General features: G+C 39.6%; 1 protein-coding gene across 3 annotated transcripts in view; it reads right to left on the reverse strand.

The window, feature by feature from the left end:
• The window catches only part of LOC108718984 (E3 ubiquitin-protein ligase HECW1), a 149,911-nt gene that overhangs the window by 67,898 nt on the left and 58,695 nt on the right, over positions 1-23,318 (reverse strand). For all 3 annotated transcript variants that reach the window (XM_041566097.1, XM_041566098.1, XM_041566099.1), the window contains one exon: positions 9,134-9,241. In XM_041566097.1, coding sequence (XP_041422031.1) covers positions 9,134-9,241 — 108 coding nt within the window. The remainder of the gene's footprint in view (positions 1-9,133; positions 9,242-23,318) is intronic.

Consider the following 23,318-nt stretch of genomic DNA (forward strand, 5'->3'; position numbering starts at 1 on the left):
AATTAAGCATAACCCAAACACAATTCCACTTAATATATAACTAGCCTTACATTTATCTATGGCATGTCCCACGATTTACTCAAATAATTCAGTAAAGTGGCAATAAATCACATTCTCTGCATTCCGAAGGTCTAGGTTTCTATCCAATGAATACAAGGCAATTAGGATTGTCTGGCAAAATCTGCTGTGCATAAAGCTACGCCCGCTCATGTTGTGACCTGAAATGCATTCCACTTATCCCTTAATATACCATGAAAAGCTTTTCTAATACAGATGTTAAAGTCTATATAGTGCTGACCTATAGTTATCACCTGTAAGTGGGAATACTGGATCCCGTTTACAATTTCCAATGTCCTGGTACAATGCTAGACATCAAAATATCACAGAAGGTTACATAAAGTGGTCTGGCAATCACAAAGTTAAGTTAGTAGCCTGTAGTGAATACCATCAGGTCCTGAATATTTGTTGGCTTTTGTTATTCCCTTTTGAGTCAACCAATCACGGGGGGGGGGGGGAGAAACCCATAGCAAGAAAGCATCCATAGAATTTACTGTTCAGCTGTTTGCATACACAGATATGGGTTACTACACCTGTACAAACGTTACACCTTTTATTACACCCTTATTCTCTGTACAGTATAGTATACCAATGTATACATTATGACCCGTAGGGTTAAATAGAAAAGACATTACCCTCGCACACCCTGGCCTTCCCGATCTGTACGAATCCCAGGAGCTCAATGAAGGAGGCGTTGGAAACCTCAAATTCAGCGAGAAAAATCAGAGAAATAACTGGCACAACTTGGGTTATTCCTAGCAGGGAAAACCCTTGCTCATTTATTGCGGATGCAACGTTTTGGGTCAAAACCCCTTTGTCAAGCAGAAAATCCCTTTCTTCCCTAAATGATTACAGAAGAGAAGAAGATGGCGTCCGTGAGCGCCACTGTGCTGAATCTGCAAAAAGAGGTAAGTAAAGACTTAGGGGCAATTACTGAAGTTTACACCTAGGCTGGGGGGAGCAGGGTGTGTCTCTGTAGGGTAGGGAGGTAGGGGTTTTTATGAATAAGGGTTTGGTTTGGTTCTCCTTTAAATGGGGATCCAAATTATGGCAAGACATCTTATCTGAATAACGCCAGGTTCCAAGCATTCTGGAAAATAGGTCCCACACCATGTATGTTTATATGTTGCTTTTTATCCCTATTGTTCTGTAGATTTTTATGATGTTAGGCACTGCATTTTATGAATTAATACATTAGCATTTTAGCTGGAGCATAATGCATATTTGAGTGGATCTGCTTTAGTGCATTTCATGTTGTCTAAAATTAGGACTCAGAAGAGAATCCTCAAAAGCCCTAAATAATAAGCACCTAAACAATTACACTGATAAGGTCATATGTAAAATAAGAGCTGTCACTGACAGACCTCTGCGATACACTCAGGGTACCACCCAATTGCTGCTAGGAATTATAATGGTTCCAGTGCAAATCACTGCGCAAGTATTTTGTAGCAATCCCCAGCCAATATGAATGGATTGAGCATTTAGCAATATTGATCGAACCATACCTAATTCTCAAAGCACTTATAGGAGCTGTATGCTGAAGTACTGGAAGAGAAAGGGGCAGAATAGTGGGAGATGGGGTGAGTGACAGAACTGATGTGGGAAATACCATTTTATAAAATGAATGCCCTCTAGCAAGTATTTATATATTCACTAGCATACCATTTACCAGGAAGCATTGTTTCCTGTCTCACCCAAATGGCAGTATGCCCAGAAGGCATTTCCCAGATGGTTAGAAAACCTCCTGCAGGTAAAAGCTAAAATATCTTTTTTAGAATCCATAGATCTCTAATGTGTCATTGTCTGCAAGCTTTGCAGAGTCCCCTCACACCCATTATCTGAGCACAGGATCACTCTAGAGAGGGGGAAAGAAATAAGTTTTTAGCAATTGCCTGGTCTCCGGTAGAGCATTATACTACTTTCAGAGAGGAACACAAAAAATTGCATGATTATTCCTTGTGACTTTTTTCCAGTGTGACAGAGATTGACAAAATCAAAAAGCACGTGTGTCTCTCTAAATACCTGACACTTGATGAGGCTAAATTAAAGCCTATTATTGTCTAGAGCCTGTGGCAGTGCATACTTGTCTATTATTTAGTTCTTAAAAAGGGAGAATAGTGTCCTATTTTATAATACAAAGTACAAGTACCTGTTCAGGAACATATCAGTCATATGCAATGACAATTGGAAAATGAAGGGAGAATGGTCTGTGCCCTATTACAGAAAAAGACAGTCGGCCTATAAAGACTGCACAGGTCAAACATCTTGTAGCAGTATAATGACATGCCAAAAATATCAGACTCATATTAAATCATGATTTTATGTACTATATTTTATATCCCTTTGTTCCTTGCTGGCTTTTATACATTCATATTTGTAAACATTAAAAATGTCACAAATAGGAGGCTTTCAGTGAAATACGATTAGCATCCCTGATTATATATAAACTAATTTAAATAATTCAGCTCTTCCAAACAGAACATAATTCAGAAACAAAAGCAGACATTTTTCTTGCAAGCTACATAATTTATATTCTTCTTGGCTTCTTGTCTTAAATCCACTGACTTCCCCCCAGAGTACCAGAGAAAGCACGCGTGCAACAGAGTTCTAAATATTAATGTGTTTTTCTCAGCACTAGACATTCAGGCTTTTCTCTTGAAGTAGAAACAATTTCCTTTAACTCAGTAGGAGCAATCCTTATCCTTTTCCTCCATTTTATTTTCTGTGTTTGATTCTTTTTTCTTTTTTTAAAAAGGACTATTTACAATATGATTGGACATTTTGCTTCCCAACAAATGTCTACTGTGTTAAAAGTGACATTTAAAAAAAATCCTTTAGAAAATGAATAATTTTGTCTTAGCATAAATAAAGCACTGCGTAACTTTTCGGAGCTATGTAAATAAGTGATGATGAAGATGATGATGATGATAATGCAAAAGGTTTAAATTGAAGACACACTATAAATAATCTGGTATTTGCCTGACAAACATCCCATTCCTAAACCAAGGTACTGTAATTACAGTATATTAAGTTGGTCCTCTTTGCTTCTATAACAGTCTCTACTATTCTGGGAAGGCTTTTCACTGGGAGGCACATTTATCAAGGGTGAAATTTCAAATTCATGTGAATTTTTTTTTAACTTCCTTAAATTCGAATGAATTTGACATTTGACTTGGCGAAATGTATTAATAAAATTGAATTAATATAACTCAGATGAATTAAAACATCCTGAAAACTAGAATCAAATTTGATTTAAATTCAATCAAACTCGATTCGATGAATGTCAGGAAGGCTGCAAACATCTCCAAATTGATCCCTGGATCTCTCCCATTGTCTTAAACAGTAATTCGGCAGGTTTTAGGTGGCGAATAGTCAAATTTGTTTTCTTAAAGGGCCAGAGTATGAAAAATCTCACAAATCGAATTCAAATTTTTATAAAAAACTCAAATCGAGTTTGGACAATTTCCTAGTCGAATCTGACAGTTTTGACCATAAAATAAATCTGAAAGTTTGAATTTTCAATCCGACCCTTAATAAATCTCCCCCTAGATGTTGGAACAATGTTGGTAGGATTTTCTTCAATTGAGCAACAAGTGAGGTTGGGCAGTTGTATAGGGCAGTCATCTCAAACTGGATTAAGGTTAAGCTGCATTGAGGTCAGGGCTTAATAATATTGTATGACCATGGGAAGCTTTATAATATTGTGTTTAAATAGTGTGGTCTTGTTTGCTTTGCTTTATTTGTCCTATTATGTTTCTTGTATTAACTTGTAAATTACATTTTTATATTTCTGCATGTTAAACTTTCTCAGAGCAAGGACAGAGATGCATTGTGTCCAGACATAATTTATAGACATACTTGCTTGACACACATTGTTCTATACCGTTAAATGACATTTACTGCACAGGCAATAATCACTTGCAGAATTTTATAAGCTTCATTTAACAAGATGCCCCTTGCATGTTGTAGCATCTCTAGGCTTAGGTTCCTTTAAGACAGATAAAAAGCAGAGAAAAGAGACAGGGGCAGCAGGAAATGAATAAAAGAAAAAGGAGAAAAATTAATGTGGAGCTGATTAGCACTCAATACCAGATCTAAACTGAGAATCAAAATAGGTCCTGGCATTTCAGATACACAGAGACCCAAACAGAACCCGATCAGCCCAATAAATAGTGACTGCCTATGGCATCATTTTAGTAAAATGTGAAGATATTTTAAGTGTGGAGGGAGAAATATTTTAATGTAGTAGTAATGTAGAAAACCCTCTGCATACCTTTCAATAAGGCAAGTTCAAATTAGTTCCTATCTTAAGGTGGCCATAGACACACAGATCCTATCGTATGAATCGAGGATTCGTACGATTTTCGGATCGTGTGTGGCGTGTGCCGACATCCTTCGTCCGGCGGAGCCCACGGCACATCGTAATCCCATACGGCCGAACAATCAGATTACCCCCAATATAGCCATGTTTGTTAATGGCATATCGGGGAAAGATCCGCTCGTTTGGAGATGTGGCCAACGAGCGGATCTTTGCATCTATGGCCACCTTTAGCATAGGGCTAACTTCAGACAACTTTGAAAAGCAAAGCACTCCAAGTGCCATCCTGCCGGCGATTAACATCTAGCTGGTGGGAAGGCTTTTCAGGGAGATTAGTCGCCCAAAGAAGAGGAAATATGTCTCTGGACGACTAGTCTCCCCGGAATCTTAGCGTGTATCAACACCCTTAATGTGCAGCAAAGAAATGTTTACAAATGTGCCCCACCACTGGCAAGAAGTGTACAAAATGTGACATGCCATTCTACACATGCGGGATCTGAATATACATCAGGCACACTCACTCAGCTAAAGTAGAGTATATACAAACACAATTTGCTGATGATTCACCTACAAATATGACTATGTGTTTATCACATCCATAATACAACCTTTCTCCTACACACAATTCACTTATTTGCTCTGTGAACACAATAAACAGCCACACACAACTAGCTGAATATGCAATACAACCTATCTTGAACAATATATATACCAAAATCCATATTAATGGATCATAAACTGTACTGCCAGTGAAGACCCATATAAAATAAAACGAATACCAAAATGTGCGTCTAGAGGATTGCATTTAGCAGTGGTAGTATTATATAGTATCCAGTATAGTATAGTATGTTAGGCTAGATGAGGGCAAACTTCTCAAAAAACATTGTGTTTAAGCAATTGTTCGATAACAGACTGATTTAAAGCATGTGAAAAGGTCCCGTGTTGATGAGAAGATCAGATGAAAAGTATAACAGATGGATTGGTGAGAACTTGGGTAACAAACAAGAGAAAGTTGCGATCACCACTATTTTTTAAAACCATTAGGCGGGGGGTGCAATGAGTCTGAGACCACAAAATTCACATAGACAAACACAAGAGTCCTCTGCACTCAACCCATTATCAATATATTTAGGACATTGAGACATTTTGTGCCATAAGCTATTAAAAAATGCCTTACCCATTAAACAAAACAGGTATTGTTTTTCCATATATTGCACTATATTTAAGCTGGCCAACTATGCTAAAGTCATCCCTGGAATGACCAGTCCTACACTCAACTTTCATCTGATTCACTTTCACAATAGCTGGAAGGGTGGGAGCTACAACATGGAGGTGGCCACTTCTCCTGTATAACTATAACAAACAAGGGAAAGTTGTACTCACCACTAATCCTGCCTGATCAATATCTGGCTTATTTTTGGCCAGATATTGGTTGGGCAGGCTCGTTGCCAACTTATTGGCCTGTGTATGGACAGCTTTGAATTCTACCCAGTCATCAGCATAAACTAACTAATCAATTGGAATGGAAGAGACAACTGCTGGTGATATTGGGTCTTAATGAAGTGATGAAAAAACTTTTCCTAGTATTGTTTTGTCAAAATGTTGCTGAATACAACTTTTACAGCATAGTCCTACAAATGATGAAGCGTTGAATCTACTGTGAGTTGTAGTCCAGCAACACCAGAGATGAATTCTTAATTCCTAAAGTTTATACAACTTATTCCTGGTTCTCCTAGGTAAGTGGCTCAATAAATGCAAAAGGGACCCTAGTGAGACTCCTTCCTGTCCCAGCTCCCTATTTTTTAGTTGCTAAAGGCATTAAAGGAGAAGGAAAGGTTAAAACTAAGTACCGAAATATACTAGTAAACCCTAGTTTGTAGTAGTGCTGCTCTGAGTCCTCTGTCGAAAACACTGCATTTATTTCCTTCTATTGTGTACACATGGGATTCTGTATCAGACCTCCTGCCTTGAGCTTAAACCTCCTTGCCCCGGGCGTGAGCATGCTCAGTTTGCTCCTCTTCCCCCCCCCCTTCTCTGCTGTAATCTGAGCCCATAGCTATAAGTGAGCAGGGAGAGACTCTATTCTAATCTATTGGCAATAAAATGCTTCCATGGCTTTCCTTCTCCTTTAACATATTTCTTCTAGCTCTAACAACCTTAGTAGTACTATGTCTACCCTTTGGAAGTTTGATTACCGTATTACAAGATTACAAGATCTCCCTGTATTTAAAGGAGAACTAAAGGTATAATCACTAAGGGGTATCAATATGTTAGGCACCCCCCAGTGATTATAAAGTCCTTCTCACTATAATGGGAAGGATTTCTCCTGAATTCTTGGTGCGAATTGTGTTTTACCTTAGTTTTACTTAGCAGAACAGCTAATACGAGGTTTGTAAAACAAATGATCAACATTCACAGGACCCATATCAATTCTGAATAGGGTCCTGGTTTTTCAAAACAGAGATTGTTCCGTGCTCTGTCCTCTGGCAACATAGAAGATTAGTCTTGTCCTCATTCTAAGCTTGATCATATTTCTGTGTACCCTAATTTTACATTAAGAAGCTGAAAGTTTTAGTCACTGAAAATCTGGGTCACTGATAATCTAATTATAAAACACACATTCGGTACAAACGGCCATTGTGACATGAATCTTTATGATGCATTCTCTTTGATTCATCCAAGTAACACACTGATTAAAAGCAATGCGTCTTGGGCACTTCATTATCATACATCAGAAGAACTATTGAAGGGGTGCTGAAAGTTGTACCTCTGTGTAATCTGAACTGCCAAGATATCCTGCCATTTATTTTTACTGTAATGTAAATTGCTGATTTCTAAAATTCCCTTAAGGCTTGTGTATTTTAGTATAGGCACCTACCAGAACTGCCCAGTGAAAAATCACTAGAAATTTGCTCTGAAGCAACATGCAACTACATATGATATTCTTCCAAAGTGATTAGATCCTTATTGTAAGGGAAAACACACTGAACTGACATGGAAGGAGATGTGATTCCTTAGGAATATGGTCCTATAAGCCAAACCGTGGAAAGAAATTGTGAAGCTGCAACGGTCTTTCAAAACAAACAACATAATAACATGCATTATATTGATTTCGATTATGGTCTTATTGTTGTACAGTGCCCACAATACCAGGAATGGCACCATAGGAAACTTGTAACATCAAAGCTAAAATACTAGAGGGCCAATTTCTCAGTACACTTATCCTGTTGTGATGGTAATTATGCTATTAAAGTAAGATTAGCACTGATTATCACAAATCATCAGTGTAGTGGAAATGATCTGGGATAGGAAATTTGATTTACAAAGAAAAAAAATATCCTTTCTAGCTGATCTATACTGCAGAACAGCATTCATACACTCTGCTAATTTTATGATGCTGAGTGCTTTCTGTGATGTGGCAGTAACTTTACAACTGATACACGCAGCGGTATAAATAAGGCCCCACGCAGACCCCGCAATTTGGGGAGCCCTGGATCCTGAGAGGTCCTGTCCTACCAACGCAGGACTGCAGGGGACCTTACTCCACTGTTGAATGCACAGCCATCTTTTGGAGTTCGTTAATAAATTTTGACTGCTTAATTACAGTCGTTTTGTGTCTGCTTGGAGGAGGTAAGTCCACTACTGCCTCCTCTGATTACCAAGTTTTGGTTTTTAAACTCGTTGATATCCTTTTATTCTTTTGGCGCCTCTGTTCTTTTTATACAATCTTTGACTTTAATAAACATTTTATTACTGTTTCAGCCAGGCAGAGGAGACACGAGGCAGATGGAAACAAGCAGTGTAGCACGGCACTACATTATTTTGCTTTTTCTATTTCTTTTACATGTTAGGGTAAGGGCACACGGGCAGATTCGGGGAGATAAGTCGCCTCTTCTTCAGGGCGACAATCTCCCTGAACTGCCTTCCCCTACCTTCCCGCCGGCTATAATGAAAAATCGCCAGCGTGATGGCACTCGCGGTGATTTGTTTTCCGAAGTTGCCTCACGAGGAAACTTCGGGGCAACTTCGGAAAACGAAGCCTCGGGAATGCCATCCCGCTAGCGATTTATCTCCCCGAATCTGCCCTTGTGCCCTTACCCTAACATGTAAAAGAAATAGTAGGGGAAGGCAGTTCGGGGAGATTGTCGCCTTGAGGAAGAGGAGATTTGTCGCCGGGGCAACTAATCTCCCCGAATCTGCCCGTTTGCCCTTACCCTTAGAAGGTACTGGCATTGTCATAATATGACACACTCATTTATTAAAACTGGGCAAATATGCTCATGAGCAGTAATCTAGAGCAACTACATATTGATCAGTTTTTCTTCCAGCCACCTCCCATTAGATCAGAGTAAAAAATATTTGACTGGTTGATATGGGTTACTGCCTAAATTCAAATTTGCCAAATTTGGCCTCCATTATAATAATCAAAAGATAATTGCTTCCTGGCACATTCATATAGAGTGGTGGGTAAAAGGAACATACCATGCATATTATACAGTAAGAGCAATAAGTCATCCCCAGGTAAGAGCATCTGAAACCTATGATAAGATATGAGCAGCCTCGGCATATTATAAAGTAAGAGCATCCAAAGCACATTATACAGTGAGACTAAAGGGCAACAGAATGGCATTTCAAATATATATCTTGTGAGAGCAATTAGAGATGTCACCCCTAGCACACTATAAGGCAGGGGATCCTGAAATATAAAAACATTACTGTATTTGTAGACTGACGCTTATGGGCTAAAATGTTACTTACATTCTACAAAGTAAGAGCTGGCATCAATCTTCCAGACAATCTGACCTCTGTGAAATCCATTCACTCCACGGTTCTTATAATCCAAGAAGTTTTCCGATAAGACCTCATCTATGAACAAAGAGAAATAAAATAATATATGAGTCAAGTTAATACAATGATAAAGTCTTGGAAGTTATAATTTAAGGTAGAGGTCCCCAAGTTATGTGGCTGAGCTCATTGATTTTTTGAATACATTACAAATATTTTGTAATGATTATAAAGTCTGTATTTTCATATACAGATATAGGATCTATAGGAATACTTGGGAACTGGTAATTTGAAATAAGTCTGCTAAAAATCATATAAACATTAAATAAACCCAGTAGGTTTGTTTCAACACCAACATGGATTTGTGCAGATTAGTTACCCATCAAGTACAAGGTACTGTTTTATTATTACAGAGAAAAAGGAAATCATTAAAAATGGGTTACAGTGATGTCACTGGGACCTCATAATACGCCTTCACCCAGGGGGGCAACTTGGGACCTGGGGTTTTCCGGAAAAGGGATCTTTAAATAATTTCAAGTATGTTTGTTAAAAATCTGTAATAAATACATGCATATGACCTGTGTGTTAATGTTAAAAGTTTTGTTAGGAAGAAAGTAATGCTAGAGAGAATTCGCTAAAAAAACTTTCAAGCTGACAATTTTTCAGTGGCAAACGTATGCCATCGTTCATTTGCCAAGACAAAGTTTCACAATTTGATAAATATGCATATTCGCTATGAAAAATCAACTGCGGTAGTTGCATGAAGCATGGTAGGGCCTTCCAAAGGTGAAAAGTCGCACGTAAGTAAATTTGCCCCTATAAGAGATAATCTTTCCGGAATTTCAAGCTTTATGGAAACGGATTTGTGGATAAGGGATCCTATACCTGGACTGTATATGTAAGATTGTTATACACCGAGAGGCCTGAAATAACTTTGAATGAAATAGCGGGACTTCTGAAAACATCTCATCAACATTCCTAATTTGAATTTTGAATAATCAGACTTGAGTATATTTCTGATCATGTTTTTTTTTAAATCACAGAAAACATGCAATCTTGAATTTGAATTAGTTTGCCCCTAGATGTCCATTTTAAGTTTTACTTGATAACACAGTAGAAAAATCAATGAAAGGGTGATATAAGCAAGGTACAAAATACATAAGGTAATGTAACACTATTTTGGGCTAAACAGACCAACGGGGTTAATCACCAGCTATTGCACTACATCAGTGATCCCCAACCAGTAGCTCGTGAGCAACATGTTGCTCCCCAACCCCTTAGATGTTGCTCCAAGTGGCCTCAAAGCTGGTGCTTATTTTTGAATTCCTGGTTTGGAGGCAAACTTTGGTTGCATAAAAACCAGGTGTACTGCCAAACAGAGCCGCCTGTCCACATAGGGGCTACCAATAGCCAATCACAGCCCTTATTTGGCACCTCCCAGGAACATTTTTGATGAGATGTTTTCATGCTTGTGTTTCTCCCCAACTCTTTTTACAATTGAATGTGGCTCACAGGTGAAAAGGGTTGGGGACCCCTGCACTAGAGCATGGGTTGCACGTGACTCTAACACTCCAGGCTAGGGCCTTCGCTAAATGGAAGAATAAAGGTGTGGTGTAGTGTAACTACAAGTCCCACAGGCTACTGTGCAATAAAACAGGAAAATAATGGGCGCCAGGAGGTTCTTGCAGTCAAACAGAATAAACTTTTATTTGTCAGAGACAAATGATCCACAGGTTTTGTACTTACAAAGCCACAGAGGCCCAGCAGATAATCATGACATGGTTACAACATGTCCCTCAGAGACAGCACATTGGAACTCCCTGAGGCGATAGCATCACACCAGGATAGATACACCCTCAGGATCTCAGCACCATGACCTGGATCCTCACATGTTGGATCAGGGAACTCATTAGCCTAATTCCCTATTAGTCTGTGTCCCTATACTACAGGTCAGTCTTGTCTGAGGGGAGAGCTACCTCCTTGCTATCCCTCCTAGTTGGAGCCAAGCTGCTCTTGCTACTTAACCTACCTATCTTACTCTCCTAGAGAGTTCAATTACAGGTAATAACCTATCTCTAGCTGGCCTCATTCACGGGGTCCCTGCTCCCCGACTTATCTCTCTAGAGGTACTGGTCCCTCTAGGGCACATGGCTTTACTGGGCCTTGTTGCACCCAGGCTCCCTGGAAAATCCAGCTGGGTCAGCAACCAGAAGCCAACGAGGAAGATCCACCCCTTCCCACTCACTATACCAAAGTGTGACAGGAAGTGGTCACAGCGCCTCCTGACCAATAACTTGGATATGCAAATTACATCTAGCTACATGGGCATCTGCCCAGAAACTAGGGAGATCAGGAAGTGTAGGGAATTAAGGCCATAGGGGTATATTAACCCTATGAGTCCCTACAGTAATATCAGTATAATAGCTTTTAAAATCTTGCCATTAGACATAACAAAATCCCTGTCACAATAAGAACGGAGTTTCTAACAGCTGCAGATTTTTATTTTCCTTACAGCAATAAAGCTGCGGACGTCTTGCTGAAGTTGTTGTACTGTAGTTGTAGTTTAACTGTTAGAAGAGCTGTGGGGTGGACATTCCTGCTGAAAATCTACTATTAGAGGTAGACTAAATAATATCCTTTAATATTAGAAATAAACGCAGAAGAAAAGAGGAGAGAAATGAACCTTTTCTAAAGAATTGTTCACAATGGCTATCAGCCTGCTGAGTAATTTTAAAGGAAGCACTAGTTGCTCTATAATTATCTTTCACTTATGATTCTTTTGATAGTCTGCTGAAAGGATGAACTCTAGGATCTTTTTCCAGCAAAACATTGAGCAGATACCATTATCTCTTTGTCTGCTTAATAATTGTATATTTGGCCTCTAGTAAAAAAAAAAAAAGTGCGTCCCTCTCCTAAAGACAGATTTCTGAAGTTGTTTAATTTAGATATCTTGGTAGCAACATATCTTAACTGTCAGCCTTTAGGTTGAATATGTTAAAGGCGTATTCTAACAGAGGCAGTGAACCCTAAAGTTAAACCTTTACAATAAAAAAGGAAATCAATGCCAGCCTAACAGAATGTGCAACTGCTTAGAGTACACATTTTAACAAATATAGGTTTTTTTATTACTTAAATATATTTTAGAGCTGTCTGCTTGTTTCTTTCTCTGACAGCAGACTGAATAGATTTGCATAGAAGAGAAACTTATGCTAACAGCATTGGTAAATCTCTCGCATCTTTCAGTTGTCGTGCTTTATTATTGGCACTCAGTCAGAAGTAAGCCTGCTAGAGTATATTGATCAAAGCAGTAGTGATGGGCAAATTTGGGGGTTTCGGTTTGCTGAAAAATTTGCAAATTTCCCGAAAAATTGCGAAAAATTAGCGAAATGGCGCCGGCGTCTCGTTTTTGACTCTGGTGAATTTTTGCGGCGGTTTTGCAAATTTATGCCCCGTGAATCGCGGGAATTTGCCGCAAATTTGCGCCTTGCGAATAAATACGCCCATCACTACAAAGCGGATATAGCTGTACGTTAAAACCCACTGAAAATTATACGCCTTAGCTCTTAGAGGTGCCCCCATATATTTTATATGTAAAATAGTGTGGGCCAGATTCAATTCAGTGGAAAAAAATGATCTTGTGGTTTATCATGTAAAAACTCATGGACAAAATTCAAATCGAGGAGAGCATTTTTTCCGCCTAATTCAGTTCCAGTTTTTTCCCATAGACTTCAATAGAGTTTTTCTGAATTGAATTGCATCTCAAATCGAATCCTGCCCATGAGTGATAAACCATACCTCGCAACTATCCCGTTTTGAGTGGGACAGTGCCTCTTTTGACAGCTCAACCCGCAGTCACGCGTTTGTACTGGAAAGTCCCAATTTCTCTGTACTGAACTGCCAAAAAAGATACAATGTTTCCAACTTAATTGGCTCTTGGCAGAGAACCCAGAATAGATACTTAAGATATATTTGTAACAGTTTTGTCTCTTGGCAGAAGTTAGACTCACAGCTTAAAGGGCAATTCACCTTCATTAGTAAAACTGTAATAAAACATAAAAACTAAATTTTTTGGTGTTACTGTTCCTTTAAGATTTTTTTTGTACATTGGCAGGATATTATTTACAAACTAAGTTACCTAAGCTGTCTTTTGCCAATCTCTCTTGAACACAAACGGGGGGATGTAATTAAAGTCGCAAAGAGCAAAACAATTTGCGCCAATAAGTCAAAAAAATCCACATCTCGCAATGCAATATTGTTCCTTAAACTGTTATTGCATTCGAATAATAATTGTGCATTGCAAATTTTAACTGTGCACTCTTAAGAAGTGCTTGAAGGTGTAGTAATTTTTTGGAGCAAACATAACGACTTTTTCAGTAAAAAGTTTTATTACATTGACTGCGCATTTGCACTCTCTGCACAAGCGACTGGACCGCACACGACCCCTCCAGCGCAACATGGACTACCCCCGACCCCCTCTGGCGATGAAAGGTGAGTGCCTTGGGGAGGGGTGCCACAAAATGAAGGCCACCTCAGGCGGCAAAATGGACAGAATCGCCCCTGCAGTTTCCGGGTTAGCAAAAGCTATATTAAATTCGCGCAAAGCTAAATTTGTTCACGCAAAGGCATAACTTTTCTCAGTGAAAGAGTCCCTACTTTCTGTGAAATGCCTTGGGCACTAGCCCTTCTCTGTTCACAGGAAAGGAGCTTCTGGTTGATTACTGGTTGGTACTAATTACTATGATCCAGTCTTTTACTTCTAGGGGGAAATTCACTAAAGTGCGAAGTGACGTTATTTCACCACTTCACCCCTTATGCAAGGATCCCTGGTATAAATTCCCTAGCGAAGGAGATAGACTCTAGCGCTACTTCGCACTCTAACGGCAGGCGAAATTTCGCACTGGCGAATGAACGTAACTGCGCTAATTCACTAAGATGCGGATTTTCCTGAACGTTACCTCTTGCGCCAGAGTTTACTAAGTTCATTAGGGTAGATAGGAGTTTGTTCAAAAATAGTTGAACATTTTTCCAAGTCCCAAAAAACGCTGGCGTCTTTTACTTTTTACAGGGTGATAGGCTGAAAAAGATCGTAAATTTTTTTGGGGTACCCTCCTTTCCCCCTACATTTCTTAACATATGGCACCTAAACTATACAGTGGGCACATGTATAGGGCAAAATAACAACTCTATTTTATTGTTCCCTGGCCTTGTGTACTGTAATGTATTTGCTGCAACATATACATACTACAACATACTAGCGCAACTTCTAACTGGTTATTGTATTATCGCTAGCGCAACTTAGCTAGCTTTAGGAACCCTGGACGCCACTTCGGATTTTTGTGCATTAGCAATGTCCTGGCGAATCTATGCCTGGCGAAGTGTTGCGATGTGAGCAAAGCCGTCGCTGGTGAATTTTCGGAGGTTAGTGAATTTGCCCCTAGAGTGAGCAATCACAAAGCACCCCTTACACTAGCTAGTGCTTCTTATGACTTCTCTTTCTACTCAGGACTCCTGCCTTCGGCACTTCAGCATATTCATCTCTCTGTAAGTGGAGTCCAAAGAGGCTAAGGGAGTTTTGTAATAAAATGCACTAATTTTGCCCAGGAGCAGTAACCAATAGCAACCAATCAGAAGGTAGCATTTACTAGTCACCTGTTTAAAACAAAAGATCCTTTTGGTTGCTAAGGGTAACTGCTCCTGGCAAACTTCGCACCTTTATTACATATGGGGTTATGATTTGGGGTTCCCTTTCTTTTGTGGACTAAAGATCTAATGTGACACTAACGGACAACATAAAGCTCCCAGTTAGGGCTGGAACTAGGGGTAGGTAGAAGAGGCCTGTGTCTAGGGTGCAGTTGAGGGGGGAAGTGCTAAGCATGTATCTCTTCTGTTTGCCTGAGGGTCCTGGAGGATCTCAGGTTTTGCAATTCTCTGAACTCTCCCCACCTCAACTACATGCCACAAGAAGGGCCTTACAGTACCCCAAACGCATTAACATTTCTATATGCATGTTAGATTTTAACCCAATAAACCACTGCTTATATATCTGAAAATGGCAATAAATGAGTGGTGAGATGGTGAGTGGAACTCACATCTTTAAAGCTGGCAATGCACTACCTTAAAGGGGACCTATCACCATAAGAAATCAAAAAGTTCTATTTTATGGTGTTAGTCAAGCAAAATAAAATTTACTTACACTATCAAAATTATTTACAGTAAATCTTGTTTTGTAATAGTCTTGAAATTCACACTCACAGCAAGTAGGCAGGTGCCATTTTGAAGACACTGTTATTAAGGCAAGCTTTGCATCATGCCAAAATTATGTTGGCATGGGGGACCTGATAAACAATCCCTATGCAATGGCTACACAGTTAGATGGTTAGAAGGGAAGAGGAATGTGGGGAGTGCAATGAAATCTTGGTGTAGAATGGAAAGTGAAAGTAATTGTCTGCCCTGCCCCTATGCCTAAGGCACAGAGGAGGGGCAGGCAATATATGATTGACAGCTGAGACTTTTCAATGCGTTTATAATAGGGATGTTTGTTGTTTAATTTGAAAAGGACTTTTATTATACAGCTTTTTATGTCTCAGTAACAGGTCCCCTTTAACAGAATATTTGCTGAAGGATGAAAGATAATTCTCCACAAAATTCTCTAAAAGAAAAAGTTACATAGATACGTATCCCCACACACCAATTTACAGGAAGCAATAAAAGATTTTCTTTTCCTCATTGTCGACCCTGTGACTAAAATGATACAATATTTGCAACTGTATACCACATTATAAGGGTTATGATGGAGACATATAAGGGCAAATTCACTAAGATTCGTAGTTGCGCCAGGCGTAACTTCGCCCGCACTTCGCCAGCCGTAGTTTCGCCAGCGCTTCGCAAATTCACTAAAATCCGAAGTTGCACTCAGGGGTAGCGTAAGGTTGCGAAGTTGCGCTAACATTGATTCGCTAAGCGAAGCGAAGTTACGCTAGCGATGGTTAATTTGCATACGGCGCTAAATTCACATTTCAATGGAGGAATATGTAGCAGCACTACAAATGCCTGGGAAACCTTCAAAACATCAAATAAAATTTTTATTTTGCCCTACACATGTGCCCACTGTATAGTTAAGTTGCCACGAGTTAGGAAATGTAGGGGGGAAGGAGGGGAGCCCCAAAAAATAGAAAGCCAGCGTTTTTTGGGACTTTTTTTTGGGAAAATTTTTTAACTTGTTTTGAAGAAATCCCTATCTACTCTATTGCGCTTCGCCTGGTCTGAGGTGGCAAAGGAAGTCTAGCGTAAAAGGTAGCGTTCAGAACAATGCACACGTTAGTGAATTTGCGTAGTTACGTCCGTTGTGCAAATTCGCCAGGCGTAAGGGTGCGAAGTTACACTAGTGAAGTTATGCTACCGTCCGTTAGTGAATTTGCGAAGTAACGAAAATGGCCAACGCTAGCGAATTGACGCTAGCGTTAGGTGCTTCGGCGCATAGTGAATTTGCCCCATAGTGCAGTTACAGAACGCTCAGTGATTTGCAAAGCACCACACACACACTTTAACATTTATTTGTCCCATTGACTTTCATGTCGCCACCATATGGTAGTTATGGTAATTTTTATAGCACGAAGAGAAAAACAGATAACAAGTGCTACTCACGCCTGTGATACTGCATGGTGACTTATACTGGTTTGTAACAGAACCCTCCATGATTTGTTAGTGAGAAAGTAATATGTTCTGACTCTGCATCTGTTGAAGACAATGAATTCCTGCCCAGTGTATGATTAAATAACAATTTCAGCCTCTCTGGCTAAGGTAGCAAAGGGATCATCTGTCACTTACTCCATCTGGAAATCAGATGGTTTAATCAGGCTTTCCCTCTAAGACACAGCAGTCATATTTCTGGGTGACTGATGATCGGTCTGTAAAAACAATTAGACTATGCAGGTGTTTGGATGTTTGCACATATTCACTAAGCATATGTAGTGTTTAATTCAGGTCTTTTATCTCTTTTTTGTTCTATTATAATTTGCGATTCTCTGATTCTGAGCATTTCCTTTATTTGGGGTCTTTTAGTTATGTTGGTCAGGAATAACCCATATGCTCTACTCTGTTCAAAGGACAAGCTAATGAGTCTTGACATAGACACAAAGAGCTGGTTTCTTTTGCTCCTACATGTGTTGTTGACAGATGGCTGCAAAATAAATACACGTGGTTATCTTTTAACCTTCATTATAATAAAAAATAAAGCATGTAATAAAATACAGAGGGGGCACAATTAAGGGCACAGGTTACAGAAAACTGTATATAAAAAGGCTTGGCGATAGCATGTGTATTATATGTCTTTAAAGAATATAGACTGACCATGGGCATTGCGCCAATGAGGCGAGTTGAAAAACTCGCCTCAATCGGCTGCTCCAAGCAAGTTAACGCTGTGGCAAAAAAGCTGACAAGTCAAGTCAGCCCTTTTAAAATCTATTTTTGACTCAAAAATGACCACGAAAATCCAAATTTGTAGTGGAAAACACAACTCAAACCTTAATAAATCTGCCCCTTTATGTGTTGTCAAAAAAATTCCACACAACATATTGGGGTATATTTATCAAAGAGTGAAGTTAATAGTGAAGTTCTGCCACTAGAGTGAAATTCCGCCACTCTCCATTCATTTCTATGGGATTTTTATAGGCGTATTTATCAAAGGTTGAACTTTCACTTTCACCCATTGATACATACGCCTTTCAAAATCCCATAGAAATGAATAGAGAGCTGCGGAATTTCACTCTAGTGGCAGAACTTAACTAAATTTACCCCTATGAGGTGTTAAAATGTGCCCTATGATTGAAGGAAATCTATGCGTTCTTTTGACACAAATTGTGGAGTTTTTGTCTATAATGATTTTTATTATGCAGGACAGTGGTCTCCTGCAGAACATTTCTGTTCAGTTGGAAAAGAGCTTAATAACCTATGATAAGGCTACACTGTGGCAACAGCTGAAGCTTCACAAGATTAAATGTTGGTGTATATGGTAAAAAAAAAACTGCTTGTGCCAGGCACAATACAATCCCCCATATGTAATAAAAGGCACAAAGTATGCCCAGGAGCAGTAACCAAGAGCAACCAATAAGATGCTGCCTTTTAAACAGGTGACCAGTAAATGCTACATGCTGATCGGTTGCTATGGGTGATAAGAAGTAATGCAAACTTTGCTCCTTATATTACATAAACCCCATGGTCTCAATGTACCTACAGTTTGGGAACAAGCCAGCATCCAGTACTAGTGTACATCTGTAAAACATACAATGGTGATTTCTGGTAGTCAGCTGCAAAGCAAAAAGCTTATAATTTCCAGGAAAGGTGATTTCCACTCTGTGTTTTGGTTCTGGTAATTGATATATGGCTTCAGTAATGGATTGTATTCCCAATGCCTAATCTGAGGTCAAGTCTGTACAAAAAAAAATTTCCCTTAATTTAAGATGAAGTTGTAGTTAGTCACCACATGAAACACCTGATGGAGAAATGTCTACCTATGGACTATGTGCATTGGATGAGGATGTCATCTACTTAATTAATTATGCCAGAAAATAGACCACCAGTTTCTGAAAACAGCTTGGGGATAAGAACAGCCCTGACGGAAAGCAAAACTGTAAGCTCTACGGGGCATGAATCTCCTTCCTACTGTCTCTTACATTATGGCACCTTATCTCCATATATAATACTTATTTATGTTATTTTTCATAATGCTAGTCCTCCATGTGTGTCCTTTTCTACATTGTAAGAATGTACATTGCAGCGTATCCATGTAGAATTTTATAAATAAAGTCATACATACTGTACATGCATTTAAAATATGTGGATGCAAAAATAAAGCTTAACTAAAGAAGCAAGCCAGAAATGTACATTATTTTTTGGGCTTCTGTACCAGCCCAAGGCAAACACAGCCCTTTAGCAGTAAAGATCTGTGTTTCCAAAAGTGCGTCTATATCTCCCCATGTTCCTTTCTGCTGATTCACTGGAGATGCTCTGTGCTGCTCTCACTTACTGAGCTTAGGGACCGACAGACAAGATACTGAATATATAAAATATAAATGTCAATATAAGGTTGATTAGAAAATAATTAAAATTATTGGAACATGGCAACTCAAAAACCAACACAATTTAATAATAACAATTTAATCAGCCTATATGACAGTCCAACCTCATTTTCTGCTTGATGATTAGCTTCTCAACAGCTGCTCAAAGCCCACTGAGCATGTGAGTGTCACAGACACTTCTAACAGAGATGGAGGACTCCTGTGACAACTTTGAATGCCTGTATCATTACTACTATAGAGAAGCTGAACCATTAGGCTGGTGCAACATGTTCAGTTTATAAAATATGGCTTTTCTGGCCCTATTAATTTTTAGGGTTTAGTTCTCCTTTAACAGCTCTTGTTAGGACCTTGTTAAGCCACACCACTTCTAGTGATTGTCCTGTATTCCAAATTTCCAACAGATACAAAAGGAAATAGTATTGTACCATATATTGTACAAAAGCACAAAGCCAACTGTTAATATCATTAACACCAGTTGCTAGACCCATTGTTATTCCCCCCCTCCAGAAACAAAAAGAAATTATTAATAATTATCAGGGGTGCTGCGCCAATGACGCAATTTGAGAAAATCGCCTCAGGAGGCAGCGCCCCACGCATTACCAGGTGAGGCAAAAAGCCACTCCTTGTAACTTTAAGAGCCGAATTTCCTGTTATCAAACCAGAAATGTGTCTCTTCTAGTGCAGAGAACACACATTTGTGCTCTATGCGCTAGCAACGTGGACCCCTAGAATAGTGAGCGTGGGAGGAGGGGTGCGGCAGCACAGACAGGCCCGGATTTGTGGAAAGGCCACCAAGGCCCGCGCCTAGGGCAGCAGGATTTTAGGGGGTGGCATGCTACCCAACCACACCATCATTGGTTCAGAAACACTTGGGATGTGCAGGAGATACAATAGTTTTTTAAACGTCCTGTGCGCCAATTCCCATAGCTCCAAAAATTTGCGAGAATAAAGGGGAGGTACGGGGCCACGAATGACAGCAGGCCTAGAGGCGTCCGCTATGTAAATCCTGCCCTGAGCACAGAAGCAACCTCAGGGCATGCAGGGGGTTGGGTTAGAATTGCCCCTGACAATTATGCACGAAGTGTACTGTATGTAGCATAAAATATGAGAAGTTACATAAATAGACCAGTGATAACAGTTGTCTCGTTTTTTGGAGATGTTTGGTGTCCTTTGCTGTAACAATCAGTGTCGACTACTACACCAAAGGCAATAATTCACTGAATATTTTGATTCGAAAAGTTTGCCAAGGGAAAACATGTTCAAAATGCCTTCAGCAGGTTTTGCACTATACAGTAGATAAATGTATATAATCTTTATAGCCCCAAAACAGCCGAAAGCATGACAATTCACAATGTTTTTTAGTATTACATTTATTACAACTCAGGATGAAGCAGTTGAGACCCCATCTTAAAAAATGGATAAACAAAAGAACTCTGAGGCATGGCACGTCTCTTTGCAGACAATACATTCACATTCAGGATAATTGGCAAACAACCAGGAACAGGACAGTGAACCACAAATTACTGCTGAGTGTGCCAGTGCCTTATATTGATTATTGTCAGAGCCTGCTGTACATAGTTTATTTAGACATGTAAAGAGATTGAAAGAATCCTGCCTGCTCTGTATGCATTAAGAATCTGTTCCTTGTTTGTGTGATCAGCACTGGTAGAGTTAAAGACCTTTCTTCTAAGGCTGAAAATATGAACAGTGAGATGTCGGCTGCACTGCTGATTTTTACAGTGTGATGTTAGCAAGCTTCTGCCATTGCACCTCTACCCTCGTTATTATGATTCACATTTTAATTCACACAAATACGTGCAAAGCACTATGCATTGCCAGCATTTAGTGTAATCAGCAGAAAGCAAAAGCAATACAGTTTATGGGGCCCATTTACTTAGTTTGAGTGAAGGAATAGAATAAAAAAAACGTAGAATTTCGAATGTTTTTTTTGGCTACTTCGACCATCGACTACGACTTTGAATCGAACGATTCAAACTAAAAATCGTTCGACTATTCGACAGTCGAAGTACTGTCTCTTTAAAAAAAACTTCGACCACCTACTTCGCCACCTAAAACCTACCGACGTGCCATGTTAGCCTATGGGGAAGGTCCCCATAGGCTTTCTATCAATTTTTAGGTCAAAGAAAAATCGTTCGATCGATGGAACAAACGATTTTTCATTCGATCGAACTATTTGCGCTATATCCTTCGACTTCGATATTCGAAGTCGAAGGATTTACATTCGGCAGTCGAATATCGAGGGTTAATTAACCCTAAAATATTCGACCCTATGTAAATCTGCCCCATATATGTGTGCAATTCTAAAATGAAGGGGCCTGGAACCAAATACATAACAAGAGACTAAGGAGTTGGCTGACACATTGTCACTTTAGTTGCTATACACACAGAGTATACATATATTATTATCTATTATTATCAATTTTATATTTTAAGACTTTTAATAAAGTTTTTCATCGATTGTCTTTGTGGCTTCTGGGGTCAGTGACCAGTGGCGTAACTACCGGGGGAGCAGGGGGTGCAATTGGGCCAGGGTCCGCACCCCCGCAGGGCCCCCCGGCATTCAAGCTGGCTGGAGTCGGCTGCAGCGTCGCAAGGACGAGGGTGGGGCCCGGCGGCACGGCCTGCACCAGGGCTCGCCCCCACCTAGTTCCGTCACTGCCAGTGACCTCTATTTGAAAGCTGGAAAGAGTTTGAAGAGGGAAGGCAAATAATTCAAAAACTATAACAAAATTAGACCAATTAAAAGGCATTCTATAACATACTTAAAGGGGTGATTTGCCTTTGAGTTAACTTTTAGAATGTTATAGAATGACTAATTGTAAGCAATTTTTCAGCTGGTCTCCTTTTTTTCTTTTATATAGTTTTTGAATTATTTGCCTTCTTATTTCAACTCTTTCTATATTTCAAATGGGGATCACTGACTTCATTTAAAAACAAATACTTTGTAAGGCTACACATGTATAGTTATTGCTACTTTTTATTACTCATCTTTCTATCCAGGTCATCTCCTATTCATATTCAGTCTCTTGTTCAAATCAGTGCATAGTTGCTCGGGTAACATGGACCCTAGCTTTCAAATCAGTCACATCACTGACCCCATCTAAAAAACAAAAGCTCTGTAAGACTACAAATGCATAGTCATTGCAACTTTTTATTACTTATCTTTTTATTCAGGCCCTCTCATATTCATATTCCAGTCTCTTATTCAAATTAATGCATGGTTGCTAGGGTAATTTGGACCCTAGCAACCAGATTTCTTAAATTGCAAACTGAAGAGCTGCTGAATAAAAAGCTAAATAACTAAAAAAACAACACAAATAATAACATAATGAAAACCAACTGCAAATTGTCTCAGAATATCACTCTCTACATTACACTAAAAGATATTTTAGAGGGAACTACCCCTTTAAATAGGGTTGCCACATTTTTGCCTGCTGCGATTGGCCGGTCGCCACGTCAATCATAGTTAATCCTGCCCGGTTTTCCTAATTTGGAAAACCGTCAGGCAGCTTTGACCCGGGCATCCCTTCAAAAAAAATAATTCTATTTATATTCAATATTCTATTTGTTTTGTTCATCAGGAACTGGCAGATAACTTGCACATATGCCACTGATTGTGGATTGTGTTTGGACAAGACTAGTTAGGCCACCAATATAAAATTACTAAGTCTTGGTATGTGAATGGATTTGCCATGACAATCGTTGCAAGATGCAAGAGTGTAATATCACACATTTTCGTACTTTGTATTAATTTGAAAATCATGAGAGGTGTGTGTCACGATCGCCGCCCGGAGCAGGTCCTGGAGCTCCGGGCGGCGCGTCCTCCCCTGCCGGCGTCGCTCCCAAAATGGCGGCGCCCATGGCCGCCACATGGGTAGCGGCGCCGGCGCGATGACGTCAGCGCGCCGACGTCGGCGCAAGGACGCCAATGACGTCACAATGGCGCCAAATTCAAAATGAAAACGCTATCTAGACGCCAGAATGGCGCCCAAGTATAGGAAACATTCCCTAAGTGTATCCTGGGTTTCCTGTGAGCTTATATTACTAATCTTGTTCCTGAT

The sequence above is a fragment of the Xenopus laevis genome, chromosome 6L (genome assembly GCF_017654675.1).
Source record: "Xenopus laevis strain J_2021 chromosome 6L, Xenopus_laevis_v10.1, whole genome shotgun sequence".
Lineage (NCBI taxonomy): Eukaryota > Metazoa > Chordata > Amphibia > Anura > Pipidae > Xenopus > Xenopus laevis.